The 24159-nt window shown below is 35.2% G+C and overlaps 1 protein-coding gene across 1 annotated transcript in view; it reads right to left on the bottom strand.

Moving 5' to 3' along the window:
* Positions 1 to 364: 364 nt before the first annotated feature.
* TDRD3 (tudor domain containing 3) overlaps positions 365 to 24159 on the bottom strand; it is a 49093-nt gene continuing 25298 nt past the window's right edge. The window contains exons 4-5 of the mRNA XM_008593014.1: positions 6906 to 7031; positions 365 to 622 (exon numbers count right to left, since the gene is read on the bottom strand). Of these exons, the coding sequence (XP_008591236.1) occupies positions 6915 to 7031 (117 nt within the window). The 3' untranslated portion in view covers positions 365 to 622; positions 6906 to 6914. The remainder of the gene's footprint in view (positions 623 to 6905; positions 7032 to 24159) is intronic.

The raw sequence follows: 24159 nt of genomic DNA, 5'->3' as shown, positions 1-24159 counted from the left end.
TCTGTTACTTGCAACCAAACTTACCCTAAAAGATCCACTGCACATTTTATGAGGAAGGGAATACCTGTTTTTGAAATTTAATTACATTTTAAAAAGCTAGTAGAGTGCTATAAATATATTCAAGTTTTAAACACTTTTTGCTGTTATATTTAGCAGTTGTTACCGCAACAAGAACTACGGTTTGGCTTCAGGTTGTTTTTGCAAGAAATGTGGTGAGCTGTGTAAGTCAGTTTATTCTGTAATTATAGAGTGAGGCTTAAGTATGCTGTAATTGCTATTCTATAGAAGGCAATTAGTATGGGGTTAATACAGATGAACAAAAAAGATAATATTAGGCAAATATAATATACAGTAAAACGAAGTATATAATGGCACAATGGTTTTATTAATAGCAGAAGAAAAAAATTCTTCCTTTTACTTGTAAAAGGTATTTGCTTTATTTAACTCAGTATTTCTTCCCATTGTGTAGACTGAATCTTTTTGTCTCCCTAAAATCTGCTTTTTCTTTCTTCAAATAATAATATCCACCATGGCTGCATCTTCTTCTGAAGAGAAAGTAGAAGGTCTATCAACAGGTTTTGGCCAGAATGTTTCAGCCAACAGCTCCTTTCTTCACAGGGCTCTATTTAAAAAACGAAGGAAGAAAATAAAATTGACTCTCAAATTAACTTTTCCATACTTTGTCAAGATGCACTTCTGCTGAAACATAACTGTAAATGTAAAGTATATAAATATCCATAGATCTCGAGTAGAATAAATTGGACACTGCTGTCTAATTAGTAAACTTAAACAACATACAATATGTAGCAAGATACAAAGAAAACAAAATTTAAAAAAATAATTTTTTCTCTTAGAAATTGTTAAAGTATACCTCTGCCAGTTGTTAGACTCTTTTTTTTTTTCCTTTTTGTCTTTTTTACTGACCGGTAACGGGATCACAACCCTCGGTGTCACACCCATACCAGGGACCGGCAACGGGATTGCAACCCTCGGTGTTGCATCTGCACCGCGCTCAGCCAGTGAGCGGGAACCCATCTCCACATGGGATCCAAACCCTCGGCGGGAGCGCCGCCGCGCTCCCAAGTGGCACACTCTCCAGTGCGCCACCGGGCCAGCCCTAGACTCTTTATTGCTAGCATGGTTTTTCAGGGATTTGGATTAACTGAACATTTTTTAACAGAGGATGACCCAAAAAAGATGAAGTCTGCCAGTGACACAACTTTACCCCCATCCAACCCACCTCCACTTCCTTTTTGAACATCTCTGAATTGGGTTAGTCTACACAGGTACTTTATTTTGGTCTGTCATCTCCCCCTGCCTGCTGCCCATCTTTAGCAGGTACCACTCTAGTTGAAACCACTTTGGGTGGGTGACGACAGAAGAGCTGAGATAAATGGTGACAGAAGACTTGTTTGTTACAGTCCTGTTTTGGCTTCACACATGAGAAAATGTTTGGGTGGGGACTGGAGGAGTCCTCATGACTGCTACAAATGGCTCCTAAGTCTTCCAAAGTCCAGTCTCCTGCTTAGAAAATAAAGAGCTTTGGGTACTATTATCTGCACATGATGCCTGTCCTGCTAGCATTACAGGGTTCTTTAACAGCTGTCTTGACAGTGATCATTTCTCTGACCTTGATTTGAAAATTTTTGCAAAGGGATGCTGGCCCAGGTTATCAAAAAAATTCAACATTTAAAAATACATCTTTAAGTAGCTAAAAATGGTGTTAAAAACTGAACTTTGAAAATAAACAAAGTCATGGTATTTATGTAGTAGCCTATGCTTAAATCATCAAATAAGAAACTAGAAATGGAGTTCAAAGTGAGTCAACATTTATTAAACTGCTTTACATGCTGAGCTGTGACCTCCACGGCACTCAAGAGCTTCTTGCTGGGTTGTCTCACAAATTCTTCAAAGGTCCCAAACTCTACACAGGTCTGCCATCTCTCTCTTTTCACAGCAGGACATGCAGCTGTAGCCACTCTTTGAGTGGACCAGGGCAATAATGTTTTAGATTCTTTCCCTCCTGGTGCTGCAATCCATCGTCCATCCAACAGCAATATTTCCTAAGCTTAACTTTCATCATAGCACTCTTTTATTCAGATGTTTGTGGTAGCACCGAATATATCAAATTCAAATTCTTAATGTATCTGAGGCCATACTGTCTGTCACCACTAATAAATATTTTTAACACCCATTATTTTGGTTCACACATGCTATTGTAGCCACTGAGAGCCACTTGCTATGGACTCTGCTTCTTCCTCTTTTTAAGCTTTTCTCTGCCTTTACAATGTCTTCAGAGAACTCCATCCTACCATGAATGTGGAGCTTAAAATTCACTCCTTGATGGTTACCATAAGCTGGAAAGGGTAAGGGGAAGGGCGATAGTGAGAGGTTGGTTAGATACAAAAATTACAGCTAGATAGGTGAAATAAGATCCAGTGTTCTTCAGTACTGTAGGGTGACTATAATCAACAACTTACCGTACACTTTCAATTAACTAGAAGAGAAGATACTGAATGCTCCCAACACACAAAAAAATGATAGGATGAATAGGTGGAACATGGAGGATTTTTAGCACAGTACAAGTATTCTGTATGAAACTGTAATGGTGAATTCATAATATTATGCATCTGGCAAAACCCATTGAACTGCACAACACAAAGAGGGAACCCTAATGTAAAACTGAGTTAATAATAATATATCAATATTGGTTCATAATTGAAACAAATGGACCACACTAATGTAAGATGTTAATAATAGGAGAAACTGTGCTGGGGAGGGGGAGGTAACGGGGTATGGGAACTATCTGTACTTCCTGTGTAAACCGAAAACTGCTATAAAAATAAAGTTTACTACTTAAAAAAACAAAACAGCAAAACAACAAAAAAATCATTCCTAAGGACTGCTCCTACTAATTGGTACCTAGTTTCTAGGACTCCAATCATGTCAGAAACATTTTCAAATGCACAAAATTTTGGTCAATTTCACTGACTGAAGAACTGTGTATAATCTTTCTATTCTATCTCTGCTCATATTTCCAAGTTGTCTGTAACAATTATAACATAGTCCAGGAACCAGAAGTCTGGAGTTTACGCTCTACCTCCCCTCAAGTCTCAGATCTGACTTCTCACCTCTTTTTTTTAGCCTTGAGCCTATTTCCCCACACTGTTCCCTGAGACCTCCTTCTTTCACCTAGCCCTGACTCCCAGGTATTTCCTGCTTTGTTGGTCCCTGATGTTGTCCTTAGCACCAAGCTCAAGTGGAATCAAATTCTTTCTCCACATTGGAGAAGTACATGTGTGCACATGGGGGCTGGGGGTTGGGGGGGAGAGAAGAGTGTCATTGAAAAAAACTTTTTAGGACAAAGGATGTGCAAAACATACTGATTTAATTAACATTAATTGAACAAGCTACTCTGTGTCATTTAATACCTAGCAAAGTATCCAAAACATACAAAGAAAGACTATGACTATGAAATTATGATTTTTTAAAGTGATAATAGAAAGCACCTTAAGTGTTTCTCACTATCCTGAATAATTTCAGTTAAAAAAATCTTAGAAAAATTTTACCATCTACTAGAATTCATGTTTATATTTACTTGAAGTCAAATGGCTGGCTAGAATGTGTATCTTCTTTTTAGATGTTTAGGTTGATGGAAACCAGAAATGAGGAAATAAAAATAAAATATTCTCTCTGAAGAAGTAAACAACATGTTCAATTATGTAACAAGAACAAAAATATAATTATTATTATTGCTGAACCTCCCATTCAAAGACAATACCTCAAAGAGATATTTCATTCTACTTCATAGTCTTTCATAACATATTTTGGGATTAAAATGCAAAAATAAATACTCTTCTTCAACCAAGATCACATATGTCTTGCTTATTTATTTTTTAGGGTGGATTGTAGTGAGAGGTTTATAAATAATACCATGATGGGACTACCTCCCCCAAATTAATTTTCTTACTGATGTCAGGAGCCCAAAATTTCTGTGTCACATATTCCCATTTTAACAGTACAATCCAAAGCAAACATTTGGTCAGGATGGAAGTTTTAACTCAGGGATCATGGAAAACCCATAAGATTGTGATGTTTTAAGTTGATTAGGAACTGTTTGCATTGTACTATTTGGTATGAATGAGCTACAGTTACCTCTGGGCTATGAATTACAATTTATTTTTAGGCAGTATACTCTTTTTCAAAGGAAATTTTCCAGGGAACCCTAATAATATAAAACATATGAAAGAAACTAAAGGAAGGTTGGGAGGACTGAGAGTATCCCCATCTTAGCTGCAAACTCACTCACTTTCCCTGCCTTCTGCCCAGTGCTAGCCCTGCTAGATCCTACTGCCTTCAACAGTCCCAAAGGCAGCCCTGAAGAAACCTAGAGCCCTAAAACCACTTTCAGACAATCACTGAGGACTGAGAGTATCCCCATCTTAGCTGCAAACTCACTCACTTTCCCTGCCTTCTGCCCAGTCCTAGCCCTGCTAGATCCTACTGCCTTCAACAGTCCCAAAGGCAGCCCTGAAGAAACCTAGAGCCCTAAAACCACTTTCAGACAATCACTGCCCTGGAGCAATCAGGAAGTTGACAACCTTTAGTCTCATTTAAAACCAATTTAGAAGACCTCAGAGAGCTAAAAGAGAATTCTCAGTTTCATTTACTTTTAAAAGAGATTTAATTATAACCACACTGAGCTTATTTTTAAGTGTATATTCAATCTTGCTGCTGTGGATTGAATGTCTCCCCAAAACTCACTGAAGCTTGAACCCCACTGTAACAGGGTTAAAAGGGTGGGAAATCAGACCATAGCAGTGTTGAAAGGTGAGGCCATTAAGAGGTGATTGGACGGTGAGGGCCCTGCCCTAATGAATAGGTTATCAGGGAGTAGTTCTGATGGATTTATAAGGAGGGCAAGTGAGCATGTTAGCTCTCTTGCTCTTGTTATTCTTGCCATGTGATAACCTGCATTGCCACGATACTCTGTACAGAGCCCCCATCAAGAAAAAGGCTCTCACCAGATGCACTGCCTGGACCGTGGGTGTCCCAGCCTTCGAAACTGTAAGAAATAAATTTCATTTCTTTATATATTGCCCAGTTTCAGGTATTGTTATAAGTGACAGAAAATGGACTAGTACACTCACACAATGCAAAGTTGCTAAAGTCCTCACATATACTTTGATTCTGCTTGAAAATAGTCACGGGCACTAACTGAAGAACCAGTTCCCACATGCTACATAAAAATGCCCAAAGTCGAGAAGGAGCTCTTCTATGATACTATGAACAGTAGGTCAGGACTGTTGACTTGATGACTTTGTATTAAGCACACAAAAAAGCCAATGATTAATGGAAAAAAGTGCTTTTTTGGCTTACTTGGATAATTCAGAAGTGAATTAGCATTAGCTCTAGGCAGATTACCACATATAAAACTGAGGATTAGAAAATAAATGAAAAAACTTCTTCCTTAGGATGACAAAACTAATTTTTAACCAATGAAAGAGCTCTGGGGGGCCAGCCCCATGGCTCACTCAGGAGAGTGCGGCGCTGGTAGCGCTGAGGCTGCGGGTTCGGATCTCAGATGGCCGGTGCGCTTGCTGGCTGAGCCTGGTGCAGACCACACCTTGCCGAGGGTTGCGATCCCCTTACCGATCAAAAAAAAAAAAGAGCTCTGGGGAAGCTGAAGATGTAAGGCTCTAGGACAGTGCTGTCTAGCAGAAATATCACATGAGACATATATGTAATTTTTAATTTTCTAGTGGCCACACTTTAAAAAGGCAAAATAGGTGGAATTAAATTTAATAACACATCTTATTTAACTCAATATATTCAAAATATCATTCCAACATGTAACCAATATAAAATTATTAGTGAGTTGTTTCTTTTTTTTAATAAGTCTTTGAAATTTGGTGTGTATTTTTCACTTATACCACATCTCCATTCAGACTAGCCACATTTCAAGGGCTCAATAGCCATGGTTGGTTTGGAAAACTGAGAGAGTCACTCAGGAGAAAAATACAATGTGGATAACAGCCTTAGCAGAATGAACAGCTGAAATGAGGAATTGAAAACAATTTCTAAAAAATTCTCAGTGGTACTGCTCCTGAAAAGAAGAAACTGAGAAAAATGATATAGCTACGTCCAAAATAGTCTTTAGGGTGAGATATGCCAAAGGCTATAATGGAAAAACTGATTATTTTTTAAAATGTTCAAAAGCACTGGCATAATAAAAAAACAGAAGTGCTACCAAAGATGGCAAAAATATTTCCTTCCAAAAACATGTTAAAAAATAAGGTCTTTGTTCACTGGCATGAGATGCCTTAGATTGGTCCCATAATTATCTGACTTTTTTGTTATATTTCTCTTCCTTCCTAGTGAAGATGATTTTCAAATAGCAACTGTCTTTATGAAACTCTAAAATGAAAGCTTCTGGATCAATAGTATATGGCTCAAAAATTAAATTTCAATAAGCAATTGGGTTGTCTTCCTCCAATTCCTGAAGATATACTATGAAACATTTCCTCTTTCTTAAAAAGGATTGAAATTAATTAAGCAATAAAAAATAAACTCAATTATCCACGTTAGTGATTATCTAGTCCTCTGTTTTCCTTCATCTCCTTTCTGCTTTCAATCTTATGGTCATTTCACAGATTGTAATCACCTCCAAAGAAAAAAATAGGTATAGAGAAGAAAGGGGATTAGAAATAGAATTTGTGGGGAAAAGTTTGGTGGAAAGTAGTGTGTAACTATAGTATAATATTAAATACATTATAATTGAAAGTAATTTTAAAGAATCATTTTTTTAAATGTATGGTATTATGAAATATCAGTAATTAGACCTACATATTTAACATGAATTGTATCTTTCTTATATAGAAACCCCTTCACAATTTCAATTTTACCTTTTCATATTAGTTCCGAGCCCGGGGAGGTTGGTAAAACTGCTGGGTTGGCCGAGTGGATCGCCTTGGCTGGCCATCACCTCCTCTACGGAACTCAAGAGTTTGATCGTAGGTGCCTTCTTCCTCCTATTTGCAAATAGTAGTGATTTAACATGTTCAGAATAGCTCCATGGTTTCTAAATTAAATATTTATGGCCCCCACTTTAACATAACCTCTTAAGTTGCCCTGGGATTCACATCTGTCAACTTTTACAACAGAGGAAGGCAAAGGAAAGGAAAAAAAAAAAAAAAAAAAAAAGGCAGGGACATTGTTAAAACTCTTTGGTCCTTGGTAATAGAAGAATGTAATTTATAGTGGTAAGATTAGAATCAAAGGAAACTATTTCCAAATAATAGCATAATTTTCTCATCAAATGACTTAACACAATGCGGTGAAACACAAAAAGCAAGCATTATAATAATAACTTTCTTAAATATTTGGGCTTCTAAATATTTCTAGGTATTTATCATGGAAAAGGGTTTTGGTAAGATATGGAAAAGGGGGTGAAGAGCCAGAGAACGTTCACCAGTTGTTTGTCCTCATCTGATGAAATCTCCAACATCGTTAAGAACCTTACATCTAGAGACAGGAAAAAAATAGTGGATTGGAATGAAGGGGGGATATATAATTTACATATAAAGAAAGCTTCATGCAAGATAGAGAAATCACCACAGTAAGACTCAAACTACTTAATTCTCATTTGCTTTCTTAGTGAGGGGGCAGATCTACCAGCTCAAAGAATAGCATGGGGAAATTAGAATAAGCAGATTAAATAGCAGAAAGAGTACAGTTAACTATAATACTTGAAAAGAACTTAGAAGCAACAAAACATAGCCAAAAGCCACACTGGTTTCTTACTGAGTGCTGCCACCATGTTATTTTAGTGTTTTTGAATTAATGTAGCTATGAAATATGTACCCTATTAGGGACAGAAAAATTTGACTTTTAGTTCTGTTTGTGAAAGAGATAGCATCTATTTCATGAAATATAGAGTTTAAAATCCAACTGAATTATCAGAGCACAATAAATTTGCATGATTTTGGAAATTTATGATATTTCTTTTTTCTCCTCACTTTGAATCATCTTTCCCAAAAGATTGCTTTCCTTTGATCTTATTAATAACATAGGAAAGTATATAAAAGACTGAGTTCTATTCTTTAAATTTTTACAGATCCAACTATTGCAATTTTACCTAATGGAAACAGAAAGATGGTGAGGTAATTTGATCAAATCCCATTATTTAGCAAAGATATTTAATATTTGGCATGAATATAACTCCCATTATTAGGCATCCTCCATAGTACTCTACCATTATTTTCACTATATATAAAGGATACTAAAGCCCAGGAAAGGTTTGTGACTCTGCCCTAATATTTCTAAGACAAATTAGGTTTTGAATTTAGACACTACTGTTTAAATCTCTAGTTCTCACTCTGCATGTACAAGAAATAGCTTAAAATTAGTGGTCATCCTTAAGGTCCTTTCCTCACTGAAATAAGAAAATGGAGAAATCTGACAATATAAGGCTACTTCAAAAAGTTTGGGGGAAAAACAAAATTGAAAGATATTATAAATCTTTCCACGAATTTTTTGACATGCCTTTGTATATCTGGTATAATGCAATAATTACCTCTTAAAGACAAACTTCAGATGAGCTTTCCTTGTCCTATATCCCTTTCATCAACAATCATTCTCCAAATGGTTATAAGCATCAGATATTATGTACGTGATTTAGCAAAGCAATTAAAATGCAGGAATAAAAATATAAAAGTATTCAGTAAAGGAGAGAGTTATGCTTTATTATTCTGGTCACTGTTGTGAATGATAATTGTCGAATATAATAGCTAAATTTGAAAAGGAGCTATTTGACTTTTTGACAAATGACAACATTTGAAGCTCTGCATATTAACTGAAAAGGATGAAAATGCATTTGGTACTGAAGTAATTATTTCAGGAATTAGAATGGAATGTTATTTTTCTCCACATCTGGCTGAAGAACTGGCTAAGATCTAAAAATCTGTACTTTACCAATAAAGGATACCGTTAGAAGTAGGATACTGCATTTGCTGAGTGAGTGAGCTGGATTTATATAACAAAAATGACATGGCTATTTGAAAAGTTGTCTCTACCGTGTTTTAAAAAGTCACAGACTGTACTAAACAGAGCCAATTAAATGGCTTTACAAAGATGACTGACCATGAGAATTCTTTCACATAATTTGATGTCTTCACAATCTTTCCATACAAAGTGGAAGCCAAAAAAAAAGAGATTTTCACAGTTTGGTTTTCAGTTAATGTCAACAGCACAATCTGTGCTTTTTTAACGTTTAAATATTCCTCCTGCAGAGCAATCAAGGCAAGTCTGGTTTCTCACAACAACCACTTCTTATAGTCTATAGCTAGTAATTTTTAGCACTGACTTGGGTACTCTTCCCACTTTATATTACACACAGCACAATTTAATAGATCAGTTTTTTGGGAGTCATCTTGGAATGAAATTTATATTAGTCTTCTTCTAGCCTATCTCCTTTAGGTTTCAGTACTCTGTAAAACAGATTGAAAACTCAAAAAAAAATTTAATTTCAGAGTTCATAAGCATATTTTTTTAAAAATCTGACACTACGTTAGAGCTGGCACATTCCCGAAGGCCAACCAGTCCATCCCTCTAGATTTGACAGGCGAATCTGTAAGCCTAAAGAGGTAAAGTGATTTTCCCCAAGTCACAGAGCTCATCAGAGGAAGAGTCCAGACCAGGGCCATTTGGTTTCTAACTCTCAGACAAGGTTCTTTAAAAGACTTGTAATAACTTTCATAAAATGGAACCATCCAATGACATCTTCACCTAAGCTTTTGAGATTTAGAACCATATTAATGGGATTCAGATTTTTGCTCACTTCAGCCATGTTATCAGATAAACCTGGTTTCAAAAACTAACTTTCTAAATAAGCCCTCTTTTCATGCAAATATTCACTAGTTTATTGCTCCTCTTTAATGAGAAGATACAAAAATGCAGTAATCATCCTGACAGCAAGCATGAATGATGTGGTATTTTGAAAAAACAAAAAAACAATTCAAAAAAGAGGTGTACAATTTCACCCATACAATGCATTTGACAAGTTACAACTCCATCTTTCCTGCATATCACCTTCAGTCTCTCATTAGTGCATACTGCACAAGCCACATACTCCCCAACTATTAATGAGCTCTGTTACAAAAATTCACTGTAAATCGGTCACTTAGAGCCTGGAACATACTCCAATAGGAGGAGTGAAACACACTTACATAGAAGTCAGGTTCTCTGGTCCACAAATAGTACGGTGCAGTTAAGCATACAAACCAGTACTCTAAAAAAGGGGCGAGAGGAGCTGGCTGGTTAGCTCAGTTGGTTAGAGCATGGCCTTACAACAGCAAGGTCAAGGTTTAGGATCCCCACAATGGCCAGCTGCCAAAGAATTAAATAAGAGAGAGGCTAGATTAGTGGTTCTCAACTAGAAGCTGTTTTGCCACCCAGGGAGCATTAGGCAATGCCTGGAGGGAGTTGTTACTGCATCCAGTGGGCAGGGATGCTGCCAAACATCTTATGATGCACCAAACAGCCCACACAATGGAGAATTATCCCGTCATAATGCCAACAGTGCTCAGGCTGAGAAACTCTGGGCTAGGCAAAGGAAACTTCCCACTCCTAAGTGCCTGTGAGGCCTGGAATAGAATCTTGAAATACACTAAGTATGGGTTGGCACCCTTTCCCCTTTTCTTTTTAGACATTTTCTTTTGGACATTTCTTCCTCTGCATCTGCCCCTAAGTCTAAATGCTGAGTTAACTTTCTATAGGACATTTTTAGGGGTGTTCTGTTTGCTCACAATACTTACTATGTTTTCCCCTGCTCCAGTTACATGTTCACACTTACTTTACCTGATGAATCACCTTATCTTAAAGTACCATTCCTTCAGCATTTTCCGAGTCACAAATTTGTAAGGAGACAATGATAGATTATTTGGTTGGTGGGGGTGGGGAGTGAGGATGGCAATTCTCTTCTTAAAAAAAAAAAAAAAAAAAAAAAACTTAAAAAAACTTAATACTGTCACCTGTCCTTTATTAATAGCTATGTTGTGTGTAATTTAATGAAGTTTCTTCTAGTTAGTTCCTTTTAAAAGAATTTGTACAGTGATCACAAAACATAAGGCTTCATGTAAAATTCAATGTACCCTCAACAATAATCTTCAAAAAGGGGCTGGCTGGTTAGCTCAGTTGGTTAGAGCACGGTGTTGTAACACCAAGGTGAAGGGTTTGAATCCCCACTAGCTGACAAAAAGCAAAACAAAAATCCTTGAAATTCAGGATATTTTGAACAATGAAGTGATATATGTACATATCTCTTTCAGTGATTCACATATGAACCATTTACTCTATGAATTTCTGGGCCACCTTCTGCCTGCCTGATTAGCTTGTGTTTATGAAAATGCAAACCAATTTTAATATAAAACCTAAACAATCATCATCAAGATAAATCTGCTTTCCCACAATACTATGTAATGGACTCCAAAAGTAGACTTAAATTATTTGAAATGATCTATTTTTAGATTAATTATACTAATATTCTATTATATTACAGTAACTGAAAATTGAAAGTAAAAGCTGATCAGCTTTTATCTTTTGTGAAAATTATAGATAACCTTTGTGCTCACAAGGAGTTATGTATTATCAAACACTGACCCTTACTTTACCAACTATTTTTGTTTAAGAAATATGTTCTACTTCAATATTGATAGTTCTACCACAAAATACACCAGGCTTGTAATAGCCTAAAACCATAGATTTTTTAGCCTGAACCCTTACAAAAATTGAAGAACAGTTATTCCAGCTAACTAAGAAGCTATTATTTGCTCAAGTAATTAGTGCCACAACTTGAGCTAGAACACAGGTCTGATTCACAGTCCTGGCTGCCCTGCACTATGCCACCGAGTAGTAAGGGTGAGGAATACAGACGTCATACATTTCAGAACTAGAGGGGGAATCAGAGATAATCTAATGGAGCAGCTTTTTTATTATTATTATTTGTTTTGGGGATAAATGTAGCACTTTCATTCCAAGTGACATTTTATGTAGAATTCCAACATAAGATAGATGGGCTCAGGTTATAGCAGGTGACGTTTCATGTGTGTAAGCAGTACCACCTTCCTCAGTCCTTCCAAGCTCTATAACCCCCAAGGCACAAACATTAAAAACCCAACCTAGTTCAATCCTGCTGTACACTGGGAACCAACTGGGAGGAGAGAGTTTAATAAAGTAAAGTGAGCTAGTGGAGGAACAGGCAATGAAAAGCGGCCTCTGACTTGAGTTCAGAGCCCCTTGCCTTTGATCACGAAGAAATTCTAAACACCATTCTTGACTCACATAATTTAAATGTCTCATTTGATAATAAAAACTCACCTTATATACCTAAATGAAAAAAAACTCAGGCATCATTAAGATATTATGAAGTCATTATGATATACAACCAAATGTAGTAAATTTTATGATAATAGACTAATTTATCTCAGTTTTTGAGGCTTTGAATAAAGTTAAATTCCATTTTAGAAGAAAACATAATGAGAATTAGTCTCCCTTTCTCCTAGAGCAGGTCTAAGATCATTTCTTTTTATGTACTATTTCCAATAACACTTTATTTAAGCTGAAACATTTATGGTAGAAAAGAAAAAAAGAAACATTAATTCAAGACAAAAAAACTCAGATTCAAAATGTAATTACTATACAACTACAGCAAAATGCATGGCTGACATAATATAATGTTTTTATTCCTGCATGATGCACAATTTCTAGAGGACTGTGGGACGTTTCACTGCAGTTGTGATCTTTTCTTTTTAAAGACTATATTTTCTGAAGTTACATTAAATTAAAATTGTTGCTGATTCTGTAGGATGTCACAAAATCATTTGAAGATATACAACTTGATGTTTTGATATATGTATATATTGTGAAATAATCACAATCAAACTAATTAACATATCCATTATCTCACCTACTATTTTTTTCTTTTTTTTGGTAGTGAAAACACTTAAGATCTACCCTCTCAGCAAATTTCAAGTATACAACATAGTACTGTCACTTTTAGCCACAATGCCGTACACTAGATCTCTAGAACTCATTTATCTTGCCTATGTAAAACTTTGTACTCTCTGACCAGCATCTCTCCATTTCCCCCTAACCCCTGCTCCCAGCAACTACTATCTTCCCCTCTGCTTCTGTGATTTTTGACTATTTTAGATTCCACATATAAGTGAGATCATGATGTTTTTGTCTCTCTGTGTCTGGCTTATTTCACATAGCATAATATCCTCAGTTCTACGGTCAATTTTAAATAAATGGATGGCTTCATCTCTGAAGCTAGTTATAAATACCATTTAACTGTCATCAGCTTTGTTGAGATACTATAGTGAAGACCAAAGAATGAATATTTCACTTGTAGAAATTTGCACCTCCCTAAAATTCATTGCCTGTTCTAGCTAAAGGTTAAATAGATTCCAAAAGCCTGTCCAAAAGTCAGAGTAGGGAGCATATTTCTGCTCTAAAGATGTCAATCTGCTCAAAGATTTCCTGGAGAGATATTATATCATGGCATTGGCATTTAAGAGCTCAGTCTCTTAAGTCAGATCTGAGTCTGGGTTTAGACTCCACCACATCCTAGGCATGTTACTCAACTCCTGTACATCTCAGTTTCTCACATAAAAAACAGCAATGACCTCAGAGGTTTACTAGGAGAATTACATGAGATAATACCTGTAAAGAGCTTATCAAATAAGCAATGTATGTTGGCTATTATTTTGAATTGAATAACTATATGTTATAAGATATACATGCCCACTTCAATTAAACTATATAGACTCACAGATTTTGCTGAAAATCAGGAACTTGGCTTGTTATGAGTATTCCTGCCAATTTCTGCCAATTGTTTTGGCAGAAAAAGAAAGTGGAAAAGCTTGCAGAAAATGAAAGAACCAATGCAAGGCGAAATGTTCTTGCTACCTGTTTTCTCTTGATTTCTGCAGAGGTTCAAAAACTACACACAAAAACTAATAATTTCACATTATAATTCATTCTATTGTTACCACTGTTTTTGTTCTTTCTGGGAGGTGGTCTTTTTTTCTTCTTTTTTAATTACAGAGAAAAAAGGGCAAACAGAACAAAAAGAGGTAGGAAATCATCAAAGAAGCATTACTGAAAATGATCAATCAAAAGTTACAGATGCCATTTGCATAAAATCTGAATATTTTCAGACGAAGCTAAAAATAAATTAACATAATTAACCTCTTCAAACATCTCGCCTTTAGTCCATACCCTTAAGATTCTAGTAAATGCCATTTAAAAAACCAGTTAGATATACTATTTTTAAAGTAGAAGTACAGCAATGATAAATAATAATGAAAAATGCATATGCCCATCTATGCCTGTTGATATGTTTTCAGGTCAATGCCTATAAATTATATTTGCAAAAACAAGTGCTTTCTCATACATGCTCATTGAGCAAATATATTTCAGAATATTTTATGGGTAAGACATATGAACACTAATCACAAGTGGCTAACCATTTCACTATCTCTCATAATTTATATAATTTCACATCTTAAATTGGTAGGCAAATATAATATAAGATGGGTTAACTAATTCTTTCTCTGGTAATAACTACTATGTCATAATGCCAGACTGCTTTTTACTCTAAAACAGTCAGCCCAATGCATTTTATGCAACTGACCAATTGAGACAGGTAGATACGGGATGCTACAGTGACCTGTAATACAGATATAAGAAACTGAACTAGGAAAAAAAAGAAAATCTCCATGTAAGATTGATGAAATACAGGCCAGATCGTAGAGCCATTAAAAAGTACTGAGGGTTGGAGTGGGGAGGGAAGATATGATGTGAGATTCTTGATATAATTATAAGAAAACATTTACAATACCAAATGATACAGAAAAACATTTGGTGATGTTCTCACCACTCACCCCATGAGAGTTAAGAAACATAAGACTGACAGGAAAAGAATGAAAAATTTAAAGTTTAAAGCGGTAGAGCCCCAATGTAACAAAAAACGTTAACACATTTAACTCCCAATTCACACCCAGCAACCCATACTATCAATGCCTGCATAATGAACTATAATTATTTCTCCTTGGTGAGACATAACCCTTATCAATTACCAGGCTAGCTAATAAAGCTATAGTTTCAGAAATGTGAGGTACCCCAGGGGTCATGGATCTGATCTTTTTCTGTTGTACAAAATTTGTCCACTGCATCACACACAAATGATGGTTCTGCCTCCTTCAAATAACTCTGGTGAAGGGAGCTCAGGTTTCCTGGGGCAGCCAACATCACTGCTCTATATCCTTCACTAGAAAGTATAAATATGTATTTCCAGAACTTCCATCTAGATCTTCTAGTTGAGTCTGCTTCCTTCTCTGGTGAAGGGAGCTCAGGTTTCCTGGGGCAGCCAACATCACTGCTCTATATCCTTCACTGGAAAGTATAAATATGTATTTCCAGAACTTCCATCTAGATCTTCTAGTTGAGTCTGCTTCCTATGCCATGAAGAAATTTTAATTATTTAAAAACGTCTTATACCTCTCCTCATTTTATTAAGAATCATTTGTCAAATACCATTATTTCCAGAATCTCCATCACCTTGATCATCTTTTCCTTTATACATTTTAATATTTACTATTCTACATAACCTAGTACTCAGAATATTATCCCAAGTATGGCCTGCCTGGAGCACAATACTATTATTTCTCATGATGAAGGTATCCTATTAGGCATTATATAAATCTACTAGGCAACCTAATCTTATTTTAATGTTTTTAGCAGTTGTTCAGTCACTGTTCCCTCACATTGTTCTTGCCACCAAGTGAAATCCCTAAAACCTACTCCAAGATCTACTTTATTCTATATTCATAAAGGATTATTTTTCCAACCTAAACACAAAGTTTTTAATTTGTGCAGTTAAAGTCCATGTACTAATGAAAGATATTATTTTGGCACAGTATTATCATTGGGATATTCTGAATAACTACACAATATTATGTCAGGTATTTCTGACAAGTTATTTTGGTGATTTGTTAGCCTTAATTTTTGCAGAGTGAGTGGAAATTAGAGGATTGCCAGCTAAAAGGGTATCATCTAGATGGGTAGCTATAATGTAGCTTAATCTTGAAACTAGATCCTATTGAAATTTAGGTGATAAGAGAGTCTCAGTATAAGACTAAACTCTTTTTGCAATGAAATAGTAAGTTACAAGAAATGGGTTGGTTTTTTCCTACCCTACGTAAAATACCTTCTAGCCCCTTGAGAAATACCAGCTGATAATTCTACCCACATATCTTCAGTTCTCTACTTAAAATTTGTGAGAACTGAGACTGAATGAACTAAATGGGTAGAAGACACTTCATCAGAACAATTTATCACACACTGAGTACAAACTTACTGCTATGCTGAACACTTTTATATACATTATTTCATTAAACTCACATAAAAATTCTCAGGTAGGTTGGTATCATTCACCTCTATTCACAGGTAAAGTGTAGGGTCACACTGTATGATGTCAGCAACTCCTGAATCTGTATATAAGCTCTGCAACTTACTAGCTCAAAGATTTTAGGCAAGTTACTTAATGGCTCTGAACCTATATCTGTAGTTCTCCTTCTGAGTAAATGGGGATACAAATATTTATTTCATAGGGATCTTGTGTATATTAAATCAGTTAATGTACATCAAGAGTTATACGTGGTGTGTCTGGCACACAATAAGTGTTCCAATGGGAACCATGTTTTGAACCATAGGAATTCTAATCCTCACATTCTCAACCATTATAATACTTTACTTCAATAAGTTAGAGAACACGGCATCTGGTTACCTAAATACATGTTTCTCTCAGTATGCTTAAATTTATATTTTTTTCTCTCACATTGAAATTTCAACGTGTTCAATATATGAGGCATTAGCTTTCTTTAAAAAAAATATTCTCTTTTCAAGCTTAGGAAATCCTCTCAATCATTTTTGATAGTTAGATGGCTGAAGGAAGAAAATGGTACCACAAAGATTTACTCCAAGAACAATAAAGAAGGCGTACTTATTTCCATCAACTCAGATAAAGAAAAATTAGACAGTATATATCATCTGATTCAATCAAGACTATTAAATACAATATATTTTGCTATAATGATTCTATTTCTAGGTTTATTGAAACTTAGAAACCATGTTTTCGTCCCCTGTAATTCCACATCTGAAACATCTGAGATGTTCAACAGAGGTTAGGGGAACAGATTGTAATTTCATTGGAGAGTAATTTGCTTATTATCTTACACAGAGGAAGAACATAATAAATGTGGGGACACTTTAAGTATGTGCTACGCTCTTATTGTCCATGCATGAAGCTATTTCCCCTCTGCCATTCAGCACATTGGAGAGTAATTTGCTTATTATCTTACACAGAGGAAGAACATAATAAATGTGGGGACACATTAAGTATGTGCTACGCTCTTATTGTCCATGCATGAAGCTATTTCCCCTCTGCCATTCAGCCATGGCTGGAACGATGACAGCAAGGACAAGTTAGGAAAGCAGGAAGTCTCTGCATTACAGAGTCAAAGGTTTTCTTGGGTTGTTCAAATATGAGTATTTAATATACATCTTCCTAAAAAGTATTAGGATAAAACAATAAACTTTTTATCCTAAATTCATCCATAAGATTATGTATAGCGCACACCTATGTGCAACTTTAAAATATAAGTTGTGTATTAAACCAAATACAAGTTGTGTATTAAAAAGCACAGCAAATAGCTCCTCTGGACTAGAAGGTACAATGGGCTAATCAGTGATGTCTATACTGTATATTGTAGCAATTTGGCAAGACTGAAAATACTAATTAAGTCTCAGTGAGAAATCAAATAGACAAGGAAAGTTCACAGTATTCTAACAGTTTATAAATTCCTTTCTTCAAAGAGTAAAATATATGATACAATAGTCAAATTTCACTTTCATTATCTCTGAATAAGGGCACGGCAGTCTCTTAAAAGCTGCACTGAAGTGAGAAGGAAAAGTCTGTCCAGGGTTAAACACTTATTTATGCAAAACCCAGGTTTTGACAAGAATCCTGTCAATGTCAAGCAGCAAGTATACTGACAGCAGGACTGGATGAAAGGCTTTGTGTCAGAGCTAAAACAGGAGTCACCGACTTATGAAGGCTGTTACGAACCATAGGATTTCAAAAGTGTGAAGGAAAATGGTTTTTCATAAAGAAAAGAAGAAGAAAATCTTTATAACTTTGCAGCCAAAACTATTAGCTTAAAGGAGCATGTTTCTTTCATTTTGTAAGAAGAACTAGTTTTAAAAGATTTTTGTGTTTTTATTTTAGACTACATTTTAAGAGCCTTAATATAGAACTTCATTGTATTAGTGACATTCAAATCAAAAAGAAAATTTTAATAAGAAAAATAAAAAGAAAAGGAATTGCAAAGAAGCAGTTTGGGTTTCCTTCCACGAGAGGTAATTTGGGATGAATACCCAACTCCTGATTTGAAAGTTGCAATCAGTAGCTTCTGCTGCTATTCTGGGTCAACAAACATCACTTACAGGAGATCAACAATAAGAAAAGGTCCTTCCAAAGGCTTAAAGGAAAACTAAAGAAAGGGAACTGACATTAATTAAGAACCTATATGCCAGGCATTTCTGTCATCCAAAGACCTAACAAAATGTTTATCAAGCAGTTTCCATGTTCCTCACAACAACCCTATGAGATTGCATGTTTTTATTGCTATTTCTTCTGGGGAAAAGACAAAATTAAGGTTAAATAAGATTACATGTCTTGCCCAGTTTATGTTAGACTCTAAAGTCCATGATCTTTCCACATAACCCAGTGGATGCATAGGCTGAAGGAGGGAATTAGACTGATCATGTTAAACTTTTATAAGGTTTATATAAATAGATCAAAACCAAGTACTTTCCATCTCACTTGTATTTTAAATACATAATAAAATAAAACAAAGTGAACATATCATTTAGATGCCATAGTTCTTACTGTAAAATACAAATTATCCACAATGCTGTCTACTCTGAGTACCATCTACTCTGACTCAACTGAGAGAAAGAACTACCCTGAAATGGCTACACTATCCATAAGCAGTTACTTAAATAAATTAATACAAGCTTAGAATGATGTCTGGTACAAAGTTAAGTGTTCAGTAAGGTAACTTATTATTATTACTTCAAATTTGGAAAGTTCTATTCTTTATGATACCAGATACAGCATAAATAGTTCTTATGTTGGTTTGAGTCAAGCAATTTGACTATTTTTATCTCAGTGAGTTATAGAGGTTCAAAACTTAACACACCATCCTAAACTAGCTCTTATGTGGCACTTTACACTTACAAAGTGATTTTACAATATATTGGTATTAATAACCAATATAATACCAAAGAGAGACTCAGAATCTGGTCAATTTGCAACACGTTCATTTTTCTTCCGATGAAGAAAGGAACCCATAGACAATCATTTTTACTGAGACAAATCCTACCAGCTTATGAAATACAGTAATCATCTTTATAAAATTCATCCAAGTTAAATTTTTCTCTCCCTTGGTATTTACAGACATGGAGTATTAAACTCTCCCAAGAACATGACTGCTGAGAAAAAAGGTACAATAAACCAGTAAAATTCACCAATACAAATATTTTCACACCAAATTCTTCACATTCACTAATGCACACTCGAAGAGGTTTAAATGAACCCTCAGAGGCTTAGATAAATACAAATAATTCTGTTTTATATACTTAATTTGCAAGTTCCTATATTGACTTAAGAATTTGTCACTATAATACATTTTAAATAAGGGATGTTCATCAACTTCACAATTTGACAAACCTGACAGTTTTATGTTTCTCTGTTTAACGAGTGTTATAACATTCAGTGGCATGAACTCTGTGACAGACTATTTTTTCTAAGCTTTCTCTGGGCTTAGTGAGAGACTATAATCTGTTTAGGTTCTTTTTAGAAACATTACCAATATTTTCGCATGGTAGCAATCAGAAAGAGATCAAGTGTCCATGATGGGGTGTACCCTTCAATGCCACGAGATTATTCCACTGTAGTTTACAAATGAACTCTGTGATCATGAGAGCATGTGTTCTTAATAGGATTACCTAATTTCCTGTTTGGATTTTGTTTTATAATCCACAGCTAGTGGTGGATAACCCTTTATAACTGTCATGCAAAAATTATAATGTACATTTTTTTAACAATGTCCTCATTTAAAACTGTTCCATGTCATGAAAGTCTCTCTCCATGAATGGGTCAATTATAGATGGGTAGGTCAATATATAGGTTAAGTCTCATGAGATTAAACAGCAGTTTTTAAAAATACTGTTCAGCTTTCTTAGTTTCCTTACTGAGATAAGCCCCCCACAGAAACAATTTAGTAACTATCCCAACTTCTTAAACACTGATCTCTCCCACACGCCTGTGAACAAAAGCATGTATACATACACACACACACACAATATGTGTTAGAATGCACAAGTACCTAATTAATATTTTAATCTATTTAACGTATTAATACCTGACAAGAAGATGAGCTCAAGAAGGCTTGAAACGTTGTTAACATTCCTAGGATTGTGTTACTAGGAAGAGCCTAAAACCAGCTTCAGAGGGCATTTCCAATACTGAATTTTGCTAATGTCCTGGGGCAAGAATATAGCCACCATGACTTCGTAGACTCTCAAACATGAGGTTCTTAGTGAGAACCTGTACTGAAAATTGGCTGAGCAGTTAACTGTTAGTTTGTGCTTAATAAACACAGGAAGGTCTTCTCACTTGTGCATCTACCTAACAAAGTTTTCTTGCAGCTACTAAAAGATTAGAAACTGAGAATGAACTGTCACAGAATGCTTCTTGCTCATTTTATTTTACTTGCTTTTACTTTTTCAAATTAAAAATATTATGCAAAATTATACAAAGTTTATAAAATTGAATGCACACATGCAGAGGCTGCACATAATTTTACTACTCTAAAACAACCACTACTTTGAGTGTATTCTCATTCAAGCCTACAAACTGCTTTTTTTCACTTATCGTAAATATTTCCCATGATATTACAGCCTTCCTAATGGTCTTTTATCACAGTATATTATTTTATAATTATAATACTGTATAATATTTCATCATTATAATATTGTATAATATTTCATCCAGCAGATGGGTGATAATTTACCACTCTCTTATTGCTGGACATTTAAGGAGCTTTTAGTTTTTTATTATTACAATAATGCTGCAATGATAATCTCCCAGCGATTAGCTTTTTTCCTTTACTATTTCCCTAGGAGACATTAATAACTGTGGGATTACTAGCTTAAAGCTTAAAAACTCTTTTTTAAGTATTGGAAAAAAATCAAAAGGTCCATATATAAGTGTAACAGCAACGTATAAGTGTAGCTCTATCACTGCATCCTTGCCAGCACAAGTGTTACCGTTTAATTTTTTTCATTAATTGATAAATTTAAAACTGTACTTGTTTTAATTTGCATTTGATTACAACCAGAGTTCAATATTTCCTCTAATTTTTAGTTATAAAAGATGACACTGCTACTTCAGCAAGAAACCATACTGAGCATAGGTCAATGTTCAAGACAAAAAAATAAAAATAAAATCTTTAATAAAGTTCATCTAATCATGACATGAATAACTGTTGTTGTGCTCCATGGTAAACAGGCATTAATGGCAAGCAGTTCATGTAAGTGGCTATTATTACTATTATTTACACATAGCCAGACCCAGCATCATTAGGTTGTGGAAGAAGGTTGGACCAAGTAGATCTACAAGCTCTTCTTAAACCCTCATAAAGATCACTTGATCCCAACCCAGATGTGATCCAAAAGGCAAGTTTTCTTTCTTCCTTAGATACATGAACCCTCTATAAATTGGGCACCCAAAAAAGACAGGCACTGTAAATTTAGTCTGGCTGAGGGTGGGCCAGCACTTACTTTACTAAGATGAGGCCAAGTCAGATACGACTCAAAGAAACAGACACCAAATCTTTTATCTCTTTGCTCTAATTATTCCTTGAGTTAAGGATCTAAGTTTTCAGTGAGATCACTGAAGAACTTTTAACCCTAAACTAGTTCTATCTCCTTTCTCACAGAGAACATGTAAGGATTTATATTCCCATTTTCCTAGTAAACCTTACTAACTAATGGAGGACTGAGCTGGGAAACAGGATATAAGAGACTTCCCTCTAACATAATCTTTCTCTCCAACACTGTCTGAATTTCCATGTGTTAGAGATTCTCTGATGTTTCTAAGCACACAATTCTGGAAAGATTAAAGAAAGGCAAGAGTGGGAGGGTAAGAAGAGGTAATAATAATCCACCCTCTGTTGTGAAGATTAATTTAATTAACCTGGTTGTACATTCTCAGAATAATTAACTCTGAAGCATGCAGAGGATAGGAGTAATAGTTCCAATATGGAGAGGATATAGGGAAAAGCAAAAGCAGTTAAGTCACTGTGGATTGCTTTAAAAATGCATAGCTGAGGACAACAGACTAGGGGAGGAGGCCAAACCTTTGATAATAAAAATCTATGTTTCTATGGACCTTGGGAGGTTACAAAGCACATTTACATAGATCATATTACTTAATCCTCACAACACCCTATACTGAAACTGAGACCCAGAGATATTAAGTAACTTACCCAAAGTCACATAGGAAGTAAGTGGCAGAGCCGGGACTCGAACCCAGGTCTTCTGATTCCTCCTGTGTATTTCCAGCTCCCCTGGAGCTGAAGCAGGGGCAAAAAGGGAGGTGGAAGTAATTTGCCCAAGACCAGCCTTGCCCTCTCCCCTTCTTTCACAGGCCAAGCAGAACAGACATTTAACTCTCTCAGTGACCCCTTTTCACCAAATCCTTTCTGGATAAAAGCACACAGAATCTGAAAAAGTTTCTCAGCCTTGGGTCCAAGAATGGCAATAAGCATTAAACAATGTTAGCAGTTATTTTTGGCTATATCTTGCCATTTATGTGAAATTCACTGGAACCTCAAAGAATAGCAATTCTAATTTCAGAAAGTAAAACTTCTTTTTATAATGAAAATTACTTAAAGCAGTTTTCTTAAAAGTTTTTGTTTAGCAGTTTCAGTCAAATCTTTTAAACTACACCATTACAAAAATTATTTTGAAAACTGGCTAAGAACCAAGACACCATATCTACCTGTTACCTACTCTGTCGTCACTTTTTTCCTATCTTAATCATCTTCTCCAAGTGATTATTTTCATTAAACCAACTATAATCATTAGAATGGACAGAAAATTCACACATTCACTCTTTTCATAGCCAACTTTTTTTTCAACAAATAGAAAAAAATATGCATCATCTTATTAAAATTTAAATCTTATATTCATTTCTAAATTATATCTAAAATGTTTTTAATCTAGCTTTTTATAATTAAGTTTCTATAACAAAATTTAGACTTTCCAGTCTCTATTTTCTGGAATGGTTCCTTAATTCTTTTAAAGGAATCTTATGTTTTAATTTCCCATCTTAACTATTTATATTTCAAACAAGTTTTAAACACATTCATTGAGAAATGTTATTTCCTTTCCTAATTTCCTAAGAATACAGGATACAATTTAAATGGATTAGGCATAAGACCAATGTTTTTTAAAATATCATTCCTAGATCTTCTTGTAATAAGCTTCAATCCATCTAGTATCTAAAAGTCTTTCCTTTTAATGAGAACTACTATCAGTAGGACCAAGTGCAAAATAAGCATTTACACTGACCAGGGCATACAAAAAAATAAACCAGGGACATCAATGTATTTCTGCCCAAAGCTTTTAAAGGCTTTCTGAACTTTAAATGATGCTCTGGTTAACCAGACTTCATTTGAGCACCAGTCCTGTCTGGGTTGGAAAATACCCAACCTAATAGTTAAAAGCTACTTGACACTTTTAAGATGAATAAAAAGGAAAATACACACAAAACAAAGCAAAATAAAAAAGAAAGAAGATGAGGAGGAGGAGCTTGGACAAAGAGGAAAAGGAGAAGAAGAGAAGGGGAATAAAAAAAAGGAGAACAGAAAAAAAGGTTCACCTAAAGTAGATTTTAAAAACTTAGAATAAGGGCCGGCCCGGTGGCGCACTGGATAGTGCGCTGCTTGGGAAGCGCGGCAGCGCTCC

This window comes from Galeopterus variegatus, unplaced genomic scaffold (assembly GCF_000696425.1).
Source record: "Galeopterus variegatus unplaced genomic scaffold, G_variegatus-3.0.2 Scaffold8614, whole genome shotgun sequence".
In the NCBI taxonomy this organism is placed as follows: domain Eukaryota; kingdom Metazoa; phylum Chordata; class Mammalia; order Dermoptera; family Cynocephalidae; genus Galeopterus; species Galeopterus variegatus.
The sequence above is the reverse complement of the archived record's forward strand: the minus strand, read 5'-3'. Positions and strand labels throughout refer to the sequence as shown.